Consider the following 14,932-nt stretch of genomic DNA (forward strand, 5'->3'; position numbering starts at 1 on the left):
GGAAAGATTGGACGATGCAAATATGATTGGGTGATAGGTCGCGAGACATTGATTTCAAAATGGACATATTAATGCAGGCTTATACAAGATCGACGTTACGGTCATAAATTCTGGTCTTTGGCCACCCACCCCCTTCGGTGGACGCATGTGCATTTGTTTGTCAGTCGCTCAGCTCACCGTGCAGGGGTTGACGGTGAGGGCGCTCTTGATGAAGTGAAACTGCAGGATGCCGGCCTGCGGGGACGACTGGGGAGGTGCGCTCATCTTCGCCTCCTCTTCCATCTCTTGCGGCTCCTCCGGTGTCCTCCTCCTCGCCCGCTTGGTGGGCAGCACCCACAGGTGGTAGCCCTCTGCGCCCCAGCTCTGCAACGCATTTAACGTTTCAAAAAACAAAACAAAACAAAAAAACACAAGCTAAAAGCAGCGAGTAAAAACTTTTGAGAGCACGAACCATGGAGCTGATTTTAAGGGGGTCCTTCTTGGTGCCATCCGATCGATACCTGTGCACGGACGCAGGGAGTACACGTTGGGGATTTTTGTTTTGGTTTTGTTTGTGTTGATGTGCGTCCGTCCACCCACGCAAAGTCTTCTCCCAGCGTGCAGATGAGCTGCGCGCCAAAGACGCTCCACAGCGATAGGCCGCCGCACTCCCACGTCACCATGGCGACGCTGTAGTCAGGCGACCAGCAGATGAGCTTCACTGGGCCAGTCTTGTTGTAGATATCTGGACAAAGTGTGCGTGGTAAATTCAAAAATGAAAAAATCACGATTTTGTTTTTCCTCATAATAAAGCAGATAAATGCAATAAAATGTTGGATATAAAATTGTCAATCTTGGGCTGTGTGCAATGATTCCCCCGCTAGAAGGAGCTCTGACATCATTTGACTGCTTTTTGCTTAATGGCATTTCAAGAAGTAACCTGGGTAGTGTTTTGGGGTCAGCTCCAGTTTGTGCGAGAGCTGCATGGATCCAGTTGTAGTGTCAATCATGTAAACCAGCACCGAGCCGCTGCAAGAGAGTAAGATAAGAGAATGAGTCAACATCGGCGTGGTCTTTTGCAGCCCGCTGAGCATTTACATGATCAAGTGTGCCGTAATAAGTTAGATTCTTTTAAAAACATTTTCCCTAAAATAGTAAAAAAAAAAAAGAAAAAAAAAAGTATTCAATCTTCTTTATTTCTGTATTCATTTATCTCGTTAAATAATAGCCGCACCCACACAAAGAAGTCCAGCTATGTGGCTGACGTACAGTGCTAAGGACATGTTTCTGACAAACACACACTAGGGAGCCGGAGCAAACATGGCCTGACACATTCGCACGCCGGACGCTCAACAATCGCCCTCTGTGGCACGCAAGCAAAGGCGCGAATGCTTCTCGAGTAAACGCCGCGTTGGAGCGCACGCGCACGCTCACAGATATGCTGGTGAGGCCACCTACCTGGCGCAGCCAAATGCCATCAGTCTGTACTTATTGTTGACGGCCACGCAGGTGCCGTCGCTCACATCTGCCGCCCAGACGCCCTGCAGCTGCTGGACACACGGGAAACGTTTCTTCAAGACAGCGTAATAGTTGGCTTAGGGCTTTAATTCCTTTACAAGAGTGCTTCCCAATCTTAATTGAGCCAAGGCATATATTTGATATGTGCTTTTTCTTATCTCAAGGCAGACAAAGTGGACACACAGGTTTTGTACCCTTTTAATTGTCCTACTTAGATCGACGTTTGGAGATGACGTCATGGGAAGCATCCTAATAGAACAATGGCATGCTTGAAAGAAGTTGACAAGTAAAATGGACCAATGAGACGAGTGGGGAGCAAGAAGTTGGCAAAAAAAAAAAAAAACCTCTTCAAGTATGAGGAACTCTCTCGAGCAAAATCCCGTCTCGAGTGGCGCCGTTTGTCACGTAACCTCATTAGTTAAGAAAACCGAGAAATAGCTCAAGACAAAATGTTATGATTCTTCAAAAAAATATGAAATGAATAAAACTCTGGTTCCGATTCCCATCTGAAGATATTCATTTCCATTTTCTGCCAATCGAACAATTCTGTACTTTTGTTTCTTGCTTTACAAGCATCAAGATGACCTCTAACAGCTACTTTACATAACCTGGATAAACTGCTTTTATTAACTACTAAATTTCATGTCCTTCCCAAAACCAATTTTTCATTGTGACGGGAAAATATATAAAATCTCAAACGGGCTTCTTGTATTTGACCTGCTCCTGAAAAAAGCACTTCGTCTCATTAAGATCGATCAGACGTTCTGCTCACAGAGCTAGAACCGATGCACGCAAATCAGAATGCATTTATAACGACAAGCGTTCTCACGTCGGCAGTGATGGTGCTGCTGAGCGGCGTGATGAAGCCCAGACGTCCGTCGCTCAGCACCACAGCGAAGCCGTCCAGCGTCTCGCAGTATTCCACGCAGCGGATATGAACACCTTCCAGGTCCAGAGACGGGCCGCCTACACACAGACGCACACGCGTGTATTCAGGCCCAATTTTGTGTTTATAAAACGCATTTTGTGCCCCGAGAGCCTGCGCTGTTGTCCACGCCATGGTTTTCAAAGTTTTGGGGTCCAAGGACGCCTTACAGGCACGATCCTCACGGCAATTAAACATAACTACCAAGTGCAGCTCTAAATCCAATAGGAATGATTTTATTAGCGTCCCCACCTACAGTAAATATTCATTCCATATTTACTAGAAGGGAATGTAACCAAATTCAATTAGGGCTGCACGATATTGGAAAAACATGCAATATGCGATACCGATGTTGATCATAGCGATATCGCTATTGCGATGTTTAACGTGAAATGACATTTTTATTATCAAATGAAAGAATGACATTTTTTCATGCAGGAAAATAAGCAAGCCCAATGTATTTTTAGCTAATTAAAGGGGTAATCAACCTAAACAGATTTTTTTTCAAGAATATGTTCCCAGCAGGCCCACGAGTTGAAACACGGCATTCTGGTTATTATTGCGTTTGTGAGTTAAGCGCTTAAGAGTTTCTGCCGACTGAAAATGAAATCACAACTGCTCCAGCAACGACCAATCACGGCTCAGCCTCAGAAAACAGGTCAGCCGTGATGTCATTTTCAGTCGACAGAAGTGACCAAATCTTTTTCATAACGATATCTGTGGTTGGGGACCATTGGACCACACTGTCAAGGTGGGTCGTCCTGGCCGCGTTCTGTGCGGTCCTGTCGCACCTCGAGCGGACTGCAGGTCGAGCGAGAAGGGGACGGTGGTGAGGCAGATGGCCTTGCGTCCGTTGCCGCCCAGGCCGTCCCAGTGCAGCACGTGGAGGTAGCCGTCTGCGGTGCACACCAGCAGCTCCTCCTGGAGGGACTGGAGACTAAGCAGGAGGACAAAGGACAAAATCATTTGATCACATGAATGATTAGTAAGAATTGATGCACACTGTTTGTATGCGTCTTTAATTGTTTTTTTTGGGGGGGGGGGGGTCTAAATGTATCTTTTAGTAATAGTGATAATCCTGCTATTTCGGTCATGATAACAGTGGTTTGAAGTCCGTTTCAACTCTGGTTGGTGTCACACGACATTCGCAGCACAAAAAGGCCCCTGTGCGCACGTGTAAAGCGGTTCATTGTCTTCTGAACAGGATTACAACAACTACGCATCAGCATGAAGAGTGCTGTGTGGGGGAGGTTTTTTTTTTTTCTTTCCTCTAGCTAGTTACAAATAAAAATATCACACCCACTCAGTGCCCGCACAAGCAAGCTTCCCCAGTGAAACGCTCAAAGTGCGTTCGTCAGTGCCACGACGACAGCTTAGAACGGCTGTCAAATGAATGCAGCCGAGGAGAGGATGGTGATGAACGTGCAAGGAACAAAAAGAACTTGAGGAGGGATGACAGCTCTTGTCCGTCAACAAACAAGGGGGATGCTTGGTAGGCAGAAGAGAAAGCGGGCTGGAGAAAACACTGACAATAAAACATGTTTCCTATAGACTTTAACTATAGATTTGACAACATTCACCTTATGTAAAGCAGCTAAAGCGCAAGTCGGAATGAGTTTAAAAAAAAAACCAAAAAAACACGAGCAGCTTTGTTCTCGCGTGTATCTGACAGAACAGATGCTCCTGATTTTAATCAGTAACCCCGCCGGTTCTGGCACATACTTAACTACAGATTGTGGTCTTTCCTCGTAATGCCTCCACCAAATCACGTCGTGGATAGTTCACTATACGTAGTAAGCTTTTAAATTGCTGCATTGAAATTGTAGCTAATCCAAATTTTTTTCAAACTCACAGTTAAGACTCAAATTGCTCCAACGCTGCTCCCACATGGTGCGAATCGAAAATAGAATATAGGCAAAAAAGCATCAAGACTGTGCTAAATACAAAAATCTACAAGGCTATCCATATCTTTGTTATGCCAGTTGTTCACCAGCCAGCTAGCTTACATATTTTACAACAGAACAGGTCAACTGGAAAAGCTTAAATAGTCAGAGGCCAAAAGGGGGCATACTTCAGACAATAAAGCTGCTTTGTAACTCCATCTTCCAGCTTTGCTCAGCTCCACATGCCAAGTTCTCCGCTTCAAAATAATACAACTGAAAACTGTGAAAACCACGCTACATCCTCCGAAAGCTGATGGGATAACAAACAACAACAATGGAGGAGAATGAGCTCTTGAATGCGGTAAAAAAAGGGTACACACCTCGATAACTGATCTGAATTGGAGACATTTCGTCTTCTGATCAAAATCAGGAAAGGCCCAATTTTCAGCCGTTTCATTATCCTGAGAGATAATCATGTGCTGTTTTGCGCCAACTAGGGCTGCACGATACTGGAAATATGCGATATGGTTGTTGAATAAAGCGACATCGATATTATTGCGATATTTAACATGCTCCTAAAGAAATTACATTTTTATTAGCTAATGAAAGAAATACGTTTAAATGCACATTTAAATTTGCGTCCGACTGGTCAAATTCAGATAAAAGTATACAATTTCATAAGAAAAGTATTGCATGTCTTTGCGATATGCACAGTGCATGAGCCAAGATCGGAATATCGATTTTTTTTCCCGATATATTGTGCAGCCCTAGCTCCAACAATCGGAAATATTAAACCTGTTAAATATTTACGATGGAAACTCCTTATGTGTGTGGTGAACACCAGCTTTGGGGGAAGAGACTCAGGATGGGTGCGCATCCAATAGTCAAGACGAATTTGAAAATCCCCCCCCCCACCCACCTGTCAGCAAAAGACAAATTATCGCATGCCTTTAAAAGATTATCCTGATTGATTATAGCGTGGGGTGTGTGAAAGGTGATTTATCCTACGCAATCTATTCAGGGAATCAGGGCCAACAATCGAAAATGTTAAACCTTTTCAATCTTTAACAATAGCAACTCTTTCTGTGTATGTGATCGACACGAAGTTCGACTGAGCCACGAAGACTGCGTCGGCCGTGAAATGGAACGATACATATGCAATGCGGTTACCAGAAAAGCTCAAAGTTAGCCTAGCATTTTCATTTTCCTCTACGACTACTACAAGTCTTTCTTCTCGATTCTTGGCGGAAAGACATCTGGTAATGAGGGAGGGAGGAGAAAGTGTTCTGTGCCTGGTGTGCTGTGTCCGATTCACCGATTCTTTTCCTCGTCACGTGTAATCAAGTTCTGTTGCGACCTTAAAAACTGATATGCGTTCCCCCCTCTTGATGTGACAAATTTCAATCGAGAGGAAACCGAGGGCAGCAGGAACACAAATCACTGCATCAAAATTAGAGACCGTAGCGTCCAGGATAAGCAACACGACATGACGTGCTCAGGCGGCATAACCGATGCCTTGATGAGATGACGGGCGATAAAAATGACAGGTCAGCGGCCTACCTGGTGATGGGGGCCTCCAGATCGACAGGCTTCTTTATCTCCAGCGACAAAGCGGGGGCACATTGCTCCTCCTTGTAACCTGGGGTCACCTTCACACGGGGGCTGCCCCTGAACATACAAACACGTCACCAATGTAAAAATAAATGCAACAAAAAAGGTGCAACTCATGCCCTGACTTGTTCATATCTGTTGGTATGCTATGTAGGAATGTAAACACCCCAAGAGGTAACAAGAATAGATTTTTTTTGTTTTTTTTGTACCAGACTTGCATATTAATATGTGTGAATGGAGGCACTCACTTTGGGTATATTGGTTCGTAGAGGTATTTGTCATCCCCACCACCCAGTACAGAGAACAAGAGTATGTAGCCTTTGGCAGTCTGAAAACAGAGAGAAACAAGTTGAGTCAATGACGTAACATCAGTCCGTCCTGCTTTTTAATGAATTATTGCTGGAATGCGAAAGAGAAATTCAAGCTGGTGCTTCACATTCAAATTGCTCCCTGTATTTTCTAGTTAGGACTGATAACACCGCCGGTGCCACAACGCGCAAACAATGTTTGCTATATGCTCAGGAGCACCCAAGTTCACAGTTGCACACTGCTTTGACAACAAGACTCTGTTGATGTCAAAACAACCTTTCGAATGGATCAGTTCAATGTAGAATGACAAGGTCTTCATGTTAGTGGCAACAAAATGTCTACAGGTGCTCAAACACACAAGTTAACCTGTTCTAAGATAAGCCTGACACAGCAATCTCGCACCGCCCAACAATGACCAACGCCTGCATTATTAAAAGAGACGAATGAATCACGTTAAGCCACAACAAAGTTACGCCAATCACACCTTCTCCCGCCTCCATTTTTAACCTTTAGGAAACAATAACAGGCGGCTGCAATTACCTTTTACAAAGGCGTCTCCACCAAACTGCAGAGCTGACGTGGCATCTGTAAAGCCGATGTAAGCTGTTCTAATCATTAGCCACATCTGTTATTGGAGCAAATATGGTAACAACAGCGCCGTATCAAACTGTAAAACCCAACCTACCTGTACTTATGTGCCAAAGAGGCCTAATCTAACAGCGGCTAAAGGGTTTGATGACGCCCACATCACTCACTTGGCTAGCTTTTAAAAGCCATACACACTCAGTCACAGATACTACAATAAAACGTGAGGATTGCAAGCCCAAGTGGACAAAAATAATAGCTGTACCTCACATAAACGTTAATTAAAAAAAAAAAAAAAAATTAAAGACTCAGTTAATTGATGGGATCATCGGCAGAACGCCCGGGCCTAAAAATATTCTATAGCTGTAGCTGTAAATGTGAACCCCAAGGAAACAGTGCCAAAATGCGGTATGGTGTAATCGGTATCAGTCATTTCACGTACCTTTTAAATTATTGAAATGTGAACCCATTTAACTCAACCACACTGTACTGCTCAGTGGAAACGTGGGGTATATTTTTTTTCACTACATGAGGATGTTTAGCTCAGAGGCTTGCAGGATTGTATGGCAATCTCTTTTTTTTGGCCACCGCAATTTTCCAACGTGGCGACAGAACTGCTGGTAGAGCACCCAAACATGACTACAGACGAGATTCTAAAAAACGGGAACAAAGAGAGAGACAAGCGGTATGAAGCTGCAACAGGAGGAGCACAGCCTTGCCCTGACACGTGACCAAGACCTCAACTGAGGTCTGCAAAAACAATCAAGACCGGTGCGCTCCAAACCAAATAACTGAACTTTGCCGTCTCGCAGGCTCCTGTTTACCAGGATAGAAGGAGCGAGAGCTAAGCAGCTGAAATCACACACTGAAAGAAGCCTCTCGGGGCAGAGTGGAGGCTTGAAGAGTCGATTGTGCGACCAATGGGCTCTTTTTGTCACCCGATGACGTCAACCGCAGCAAGTGGTTTTGTGGCTTTTCCATCAATCGTTATAAAAGCGGCATTGTAAGCTTCCTGCCCGTCATAAAACATTACTAGCTCTTGCTGACAGCGAGACATGCATGCATGCATGCAAAAAAAACAAAAAACAAACAAGTTCCCCATTTTTATTAGAGGAAACATTGCCTTGGAACTGCTGACCTTGACCAAAAATCAAATGCTTCTTTCATGCATGTGAACTTCAGTAAACAACAGACGCTTTGCAAAAATATCATGGAAATTGTTGTCTTTTTTTCATTATTATTCTGCTTCAGCCAAACGACAGCTGGTGGCAGAACTTTTATTAAACAGATCCCAAAAAAAAAAAAAGTTCTGGAGATTGGAGAGGTATTTGTGACTCTTCATAGGTCTTAAAAATCTGTAAAGTAGAACCTGAAACGCCCAATGTGTCTGAGCTGACACAAATTAGAACATTACCAGGGGAACATTGCACATAAGGTTGTTTAGCACAGTTTGAAATGACGTCATGCGTGACGCAATGTGTAGACCTCAAGAATGTTTCTTAAAAAAAAATAATAATAATAAATGAAAAATGCAACACTTCAGATTGTACTCGTGATATTTAAATCCCAACTGTTTCTGTTAATGTCAACAATGTTCTACTTCTTTGCATGCCTGCAAAGAAAGTTCAAATGTGAACGAAGTGTTTTATGATGGCCACAGTTTGACCCTTGAATGCATTATTTCCCATGGGAAACATTAATCCCAACAATGCCTGCATATAACTAATGCTGTGACTCTTGGGATGAGGACTCTGACATTCTCTAAATATGCAGTCTGTAATCTGCATGGGGTGCTGCGGGGGGCACTACCTCAGAAGTTATTGGCGAGGCCCCTTTCCCAGACAGCTGCAGCACTTCAAAAGCGTGTCAATTACAGGAGGCGAGGAACCTAAGTGCAGAATGAAAATTGGGGTACTTAGGAAATCCATGAGAACTTCAGCTGTGTATGCCTTCAAGTTAGGATGTCCATGTTTTTTCCACTGCGGGCCATATACAGGAAAATGGAAGGAAGAGGTGCGGGCCACTCCACCTTGCGTTTATGAAACATGGGGGTGGAGGGGAAGAGGAATTTCACTCTGTACTGCACATAGTCTGACTCAGTAGGCTCTGCTGGGGTATTAGTCGTTTTTTGCAGAGGATAAAGAATTGATGCATGCGAGTATTGCGATAATATGTCTACTACATGTGTTGCGCCACTGTTTGTGTTCAAACTGCAATTGTTTAAAAGGTTTCAACACAGCAACTATCGACGCTGAGTGCTAACCCTTCAATGGCATTTGCTATTATGTGTTAGCATTACGCTAGCAGGGGAATTCTTGAGGCAAAATTGTTTGGTTGTTTTAAATCAGCAACATGTAAATTTCTGTTTTATTTTTAGTTTGACAGTAAATTTCAGCTGGGAGAGGCAATAAAAAGCTTGAAGCCTTTTTTTTTTTTTTTTTTTTTAAGAATTGTTCACTATCTGCCAAAATGCTGCTTGTTGTGAAGTGAGTTGAGTTCAGTTAACTGCCACCATACAGCGCTATGTATCTCAAATGTTTGCTCGCAAGTCAAACCCCGCCAAAAAATAATTAGCCGGGTCCCTTGTAGCTCAAGGCACCACTGTATTTACATATCTTCTCAAAGGTATACAGTATTTATTATAAAAACAGACATTAGAGGAATGAACCACAATTGAGAGACGTTATACATAATGTAGCACCTCTTCAAACATCCTCTCGCATTCACACATGCAGATGTACTCACAGGAAGTGGTGGCCATTGTCTGCCGAGGACCCATTAAGCACACACAAGGGAGTCTGGTGGCACTTTGAAAAAGATGTCAAATAATGTGGGGGATGCCAGGAAACAGCTCATGTTCTCGTGCGCAAGCACAATGCAAAAAAAAATTCTCACCTTAAAGAGAAGACAACTCAAACATATTTTTTTCCAGAATATGTTCTATGCAGGTCCACTAGTTGAAATACAGAATTCTGATTCATCTTGTGTTTATGGAATATAAGTTAAGCAGCCAAATGGACCCACCTTAAGCCATATCAGGGGTTGGCCATTTTGTCACTTCTGTTGACTGAAGATGACATCGAAGTTGGTCGGGGCTCAGATAAAGACCAATCACGACTCAGCTGTATTCTGAGGCTGAGCCATGATTGGTCGTTACCTAAACCCTGAAAACTTCGATGTCATCTTGAGTCGACAGAAGTGACAAAATGCGCCAAGTCCAAACACGGCATTCTGATTAATATTGTGCTTGTGGAATATGAATTAAGCAGTAAAATCCACTCGTTTTTGTCCATCACAGGCGGAGGCCATTTTGCCACTTGCTGTCGACTAAAAATGACATCACAAGTTGATCAGGTCAGATCGACCAATCGTGACTCAGCTTCAGAAAACAGGTGAGCCGTGATTGGTCATTACCTGAGCAACTGTGATGACATTTTCAGTGGACAAAATGGCCACCCCCTGAGAAGGCTAAAAATGGATGGATTTTGATGTTTAACTCATATTCCACAAAAACAATATTAACCAGAATTCTATGTTTAGACTAGTGAAGGCAAGTAAAACATATTATTGAAAATAATATTTTTAGGTTGACTTCCGCTTTAAGGTATATTTTAAAACAATGTCGCAATTAACAAGGTCACATTAAGTGCTGACCGGTATAAACACAAACACAAAAGGCAATGGGCTGCCACTCTGCTAGTTGGTGCTTGTAAGCAGAATGAGCGCCAAAAGGCCAAGTCAGCAGAAAAGCGACGACGCATCGAGGCGTCTTCTGCATGTTTGAACAGGCCCCGGAGGACGATGCGCATAACCATGGACGCTCAAAGTCAGAGCCTCCGGTTACTGTACAGGAAGCCTTCCGAATGGATGGTCTGCTCACTCACTCCCACAAGCAGACAAACAGAGGCCCGGCCAGTCTCTGCCATGTGGATGTTTAACAACACCAGCTTGCAAGGAGTGTAGATGTTTGCTTGCAACTGCACGATGTCAAGTAGCACACAGCTGTCGGGTACGCCTTACCTACTAAGCCGCAGAGAACTCATAAACTACCTCGGTCAAAAACATAATAGGATCGCAGCAATATGCGTTATAAATAGGGCTGAATGTTTTTGAAACATAACCGAACCCCTGTTCCCTTATCGTGTGTGTCACCCGTTTGTCATATAACTAATGCTGACCTTCTGATCAGTGCAGCCGCCATTCATGTTTAAACTAGCAGTCATGTAACATTTGCATGAACTGTGCTCTGGTGCATTTTGATAGTGAAAGTGTTTATCTTTCAGTATGGTATTATAAAACGGATTCCTAGGGGAATTCACATTTGTATTGGATTGCTTGAATTCACACGCGCGATACAAACGCGGTTGCAATGATTAATTTTGATCTGTTTATTTTGCTTTTGTAATATGTGACTTATTCTGACAGCTGTTGCTCCAAAGAGTGTTGTATTTAAGTGAGACATTCCATGTTCAAGAGAGGTTTGTGTTTTTTAACCATGTTTAATAAAACAAAACACATTTTCATCACAATTGCAAGCTGAAATGGCGTTACCATATATTGCGACTCATTTTCAGTAAGCACTCAAATATAAGTAATTGTACTCTGTTTGAAGAAAGCGGTGTGGGTGTATCCTCCCCCTCCCCACCCTCAAAAAGAAAAAAAAAACGGTCATCTGGATTTACACTGCAGGGTTCAATTGACACAGTTCCTGTTTTTTTAGCTCTCAAGTGGCAGAATTTGGAGTTGCATCATGGCAGTGTAAATCTGGGGGAAAAAAACAAAAACACAAAAAAGCCGGCAACCGGAAATCTTTTGATCGGAATCAGTTGCAGGCATCCTCCAAATGTGGATGAATGTGGATGTTTTCTGCCAATGCGAGTGCAGTATAAACACAGAGCGGATAGATCTCAAAATACACCGATTGGTGATGTATATAATAGACAAGAGCCAAGTATCTGCCCAAACAACACAAACTGACTTTGAAAAAACTAAAAATATAAATCTAAACTGCTGTTTAAGTACAGAGCTTAACATTTGGTGTAAATAGGCTAAATTAGGGGCGCATCAAGGACTAAACACGGTTTAACATGCTACATTTGAGGTGTGTTTATCATTAGCATAAGCAAAATGTCTGCTTGTGTGGGTTGTTTAATCTGTTCCACCTACACAGCAAATGGGATGTGTGTCACTTGAAATGTACATGGAAATAGATAATCTGATACAGGTTTTAAATCTGAATTGAGCACTTGGATCGGCAGAGTCAATCCAGCCTCAGAGGCTTTAAGGGATCCACTCTTGCTAGGGTTGTCCAAGCTGGACAGTGAATGCTAATCGTCCGTGGTGCCCGATAGGCTAAAGACTATAATGACGGCCATTAGTGGAATTAGACACAAAGGCGACACAGAGGGAGATGGGCTTGAGTTACGGGCCCACAAATATGGACTGGGCACAAGGAGGTCCATAAAGGGAGCAGGAAGAGAAGTGCCCGACTATAAAACAGCAAGCGACAAACTCACGATACAAAGAAGCTGGGAACCTTTTGGAAATTGTTGAGTTTCTCCCCCAACCCCCTCTAAGTCAAAGGCCAACAGTCAACACACGGGTTGAAAGCCAACAAGCAATAAAAGTTCAGCTGGTGTCTCGGACGGGCTTTAAGAATTTGAAGCACCAACTACAACACAATAAATCCTCCCAGTCTAAACTGCATTCAAATGGACACCTTTACAGACTGCTACTGCGGAGCCAGCATCGGTACCTCAACTTACGAGTGACCCAACTCAAGTTTTTCAAGACACAGGCCGTCACTCGGACGACTGTTTTGTTTTGAGTTGCACTGTTCTGGAAAAAAAGAAAAAAAAAAAAGTTCCCTTGCTAAGTGTGAAATAAAATTACATGAACCAAACGATAAAATTAAATGGGACGTTCTTTGGCTTTTGAATACACGGGGTGTTCAGTTTACAAGGGAATCACGTTCCTACGGTGGTGACGTAACCTAAATTTGGACACTATTTTAGCGCTAGCCTATGCTAGTAACGTCATGTAAACATTCATACGAACAAACACTTGTAGACTAGGAATAATATTTTCATCGCATTGCTTTATATCATAAAAAAAAAAAAAAATCCAGCTATAATGAGTAAATTAAGCGGGAACTGATGTCTTGTTGCACCACGTGACCCCATATTCTTACGCCAATGTGCATCGTAGTTCACTGCAAGCAGTTTGCAACTTCAAAACCGTTGTCAACCAAGGAACCCCCCCCGTGTCTTGTTTCAATGCAAGCTACTATTGCCTTCTTGGTGGTACACTCGAATCATCTTCTATATTGTCCAATTCCAATAATATACTAGGCTTCTTCGTGTGTGCAAATGCAGCAGATTCTTGCTGGCTGAGAGAACCGTGGGTGAAAAATGCTCCCGAGTAACTCCGCGTGACTGCTGAATAACACAGCGGGAACGTTTGGTCCGAAAAACAGGATGTGCAGCCAGAAAATAAAAGTACTTACCGTCTGTATAGTACTGTGTTGTTTCTATGTGACACCGTGCCACATAAACAAATCCACCTCTTCCAATGTGCTGGCCGCTCTCCCCCAGATTAATAAACACAAGATGTATGCAGAATTAGTGAAGGGTATCGGTGGAGGATCGCATTCGCTTTAAAGTCTGCATAGGGTGTCAATAGCTACATACAGCTGGTCGGGAGTATAAGGACTAAATCACATTTTTTTTCAACATATATAAAAGTATGTTCATTTTTAAATTAAATAGCAAAGGTAATTAGTCTCCCTGGGTATGGAATGACACCGTTATCTTCACATAATCAGCTAGAGAATCCTTCAGTTTTGGCTAGGGGCCTGTGGTGTGTGCTCACAGTGTCCTCAGTGACCCGTGAGTACCAAAATAAAAATAATGTCATTCCAACCTTGAGCTCAGGCGAATGTTTGGGGCAATTTGCAGAGGAATTGCCTCAAGGCGTTCCCCGATACGCCGCGCTCACAATAATGGCCAGTGGAGCGAGCATTCCCTGGTATTTTTAAACTCCAGCCGCTGCTGCTCCCTGTTGTTTTTGGCCAGGGCTGAGCTGGAAATGGGCCTGACCTCCTTCCTCAGACACATTCGCAACATCCAGTCGTGTGTGTGTTTCAGCCCACAGGTATAACAAGAAAAAGGGCTGGCAGGGTCAACAGAGAGACGAAGGGTCGGGTGCTTCGGGTGCTAAGCGATGATTGATTCATTGTTTAATTGCCATTCACAAGTTTTGCAAATGGAAACCACTTTGGAGAATGCAACTTTGGAATTACAATGCAGGGGCTGGGGAATTTAATTTTCTATGGCGACGTAACATAAATCTATCACTAACCCGTACTAAGACAGTAGTTACGGTAAGTTAAAATTACAGTAAATATTAGTACAAGCACTTCTAGGCCATATCCTAAAAAATAAAAATAAAATAACACTAATGACACCTGCAGCTGTGAACCTGTTGGTAAGCTCAAAATGGTGCTTTTTGGTACCGTCATAAACTGAGGGCCCTTGGTAAGTGAACTTCATGCATAGGAAAGTAGGAGAAGTCCAAATCAGCCAAACTGGACAATCGGCAGTGTCAAAAATATAAAGACAACAGAACATTCAAATGGATAATCAATGGTGTGATGTAATGTAGCCCCTTTAAACACTTGACACTATGTTTTGGTGTTAAAAAAAACAACATACAGTCTGTCTTACTAAACAGATCAGTAAAATGCACGTCCATGACAGCATTTCACAACACAATGCACATCTAGGCCGTGTGAATCTGATGATGCATGAAGATGCCCAACGCTAAACTGAACTCCAGAAGAAAAATATTTATATTAGCCATACTTGATTAGTGTGTGGCTAAAACAAGAAAACCTGAGATACTGATTAAAAATTAGGAGAGCAAAGACACCCTTTTTTTTTTTTTTTTACACCGAGTGGCGATTACATATGTTTGAGTCCTCGCCAATACTGTACTGAGTATAGATACTCGAAAATGACTGTGAGCCAGGAAAAAACAGAGTGTAAAGGTCAAAGAAAGTCCAAGGTTTGGGACTATTTCACACCCAAAAAAAAAACAGACAAAGTGCAATGTGTCTACTGTA

At 43.0% G+C, this 14,932-nt stretch overlaps 1 protein-coding gene across 1 annotated transcript in view; it reads right to left on the reverse strand.

Annotated features, from left to right (window-relative positions):
- Nucleotides 1-14,932, reverse strand: part of ric1 (RIC1 homolog, RAB6A GEF complex partner 1) — a 33,772-nt gene that overhangs the window by 11,938 nt on the left and 6,902 nt on the right. The window contains exons 3-11 of the mRNA XM_086053139.1: nt 6,165-6,244; nt 5,866-5,973; nt 3,214-3,359; nt 2,327-2,463; nt 1,438-1,529; nt 920-1,008; nt 580-724; nt 452-500; nt 178-363 (exon numbers count right to left, since the gene is read on the reverse strand). Of these exons, the coding sequence (XP_085909265.1) occupies nt 178-363; nt 452-500; nt 580-724; nt 920-1,008; nt 1,438-1,529; nt 2,327-2,463; nt 3,214-3,359; nt 5,866-5,973; nt 6,165-6,244 (1,032 nt within the window). The remainder of the gene's footprint in view (nt 1-177; nt 364-451; nt 501-579; nt 725-919; nt 1,009-1,437; nt 1,530-2,326; nt 2,464-3,213; nt 3,360-5,865; nt 5,974-6,164; nt 6,245-14,932) is intronic.

This window comes from Filicampus tigris, chromosome 15 (assembly GCF_054856515.1).
Source record: "Filicampus tigris isolate MCC_2025a chromosome 15, RoL_Ftig_1.0, whole genome shotgun sequence".
NCBI lineage: Eukaryota > Metazoa > Chordata > Actinopteri > Syngnathiformes > Syngnathidae > Filicampus > Filicampus tigris.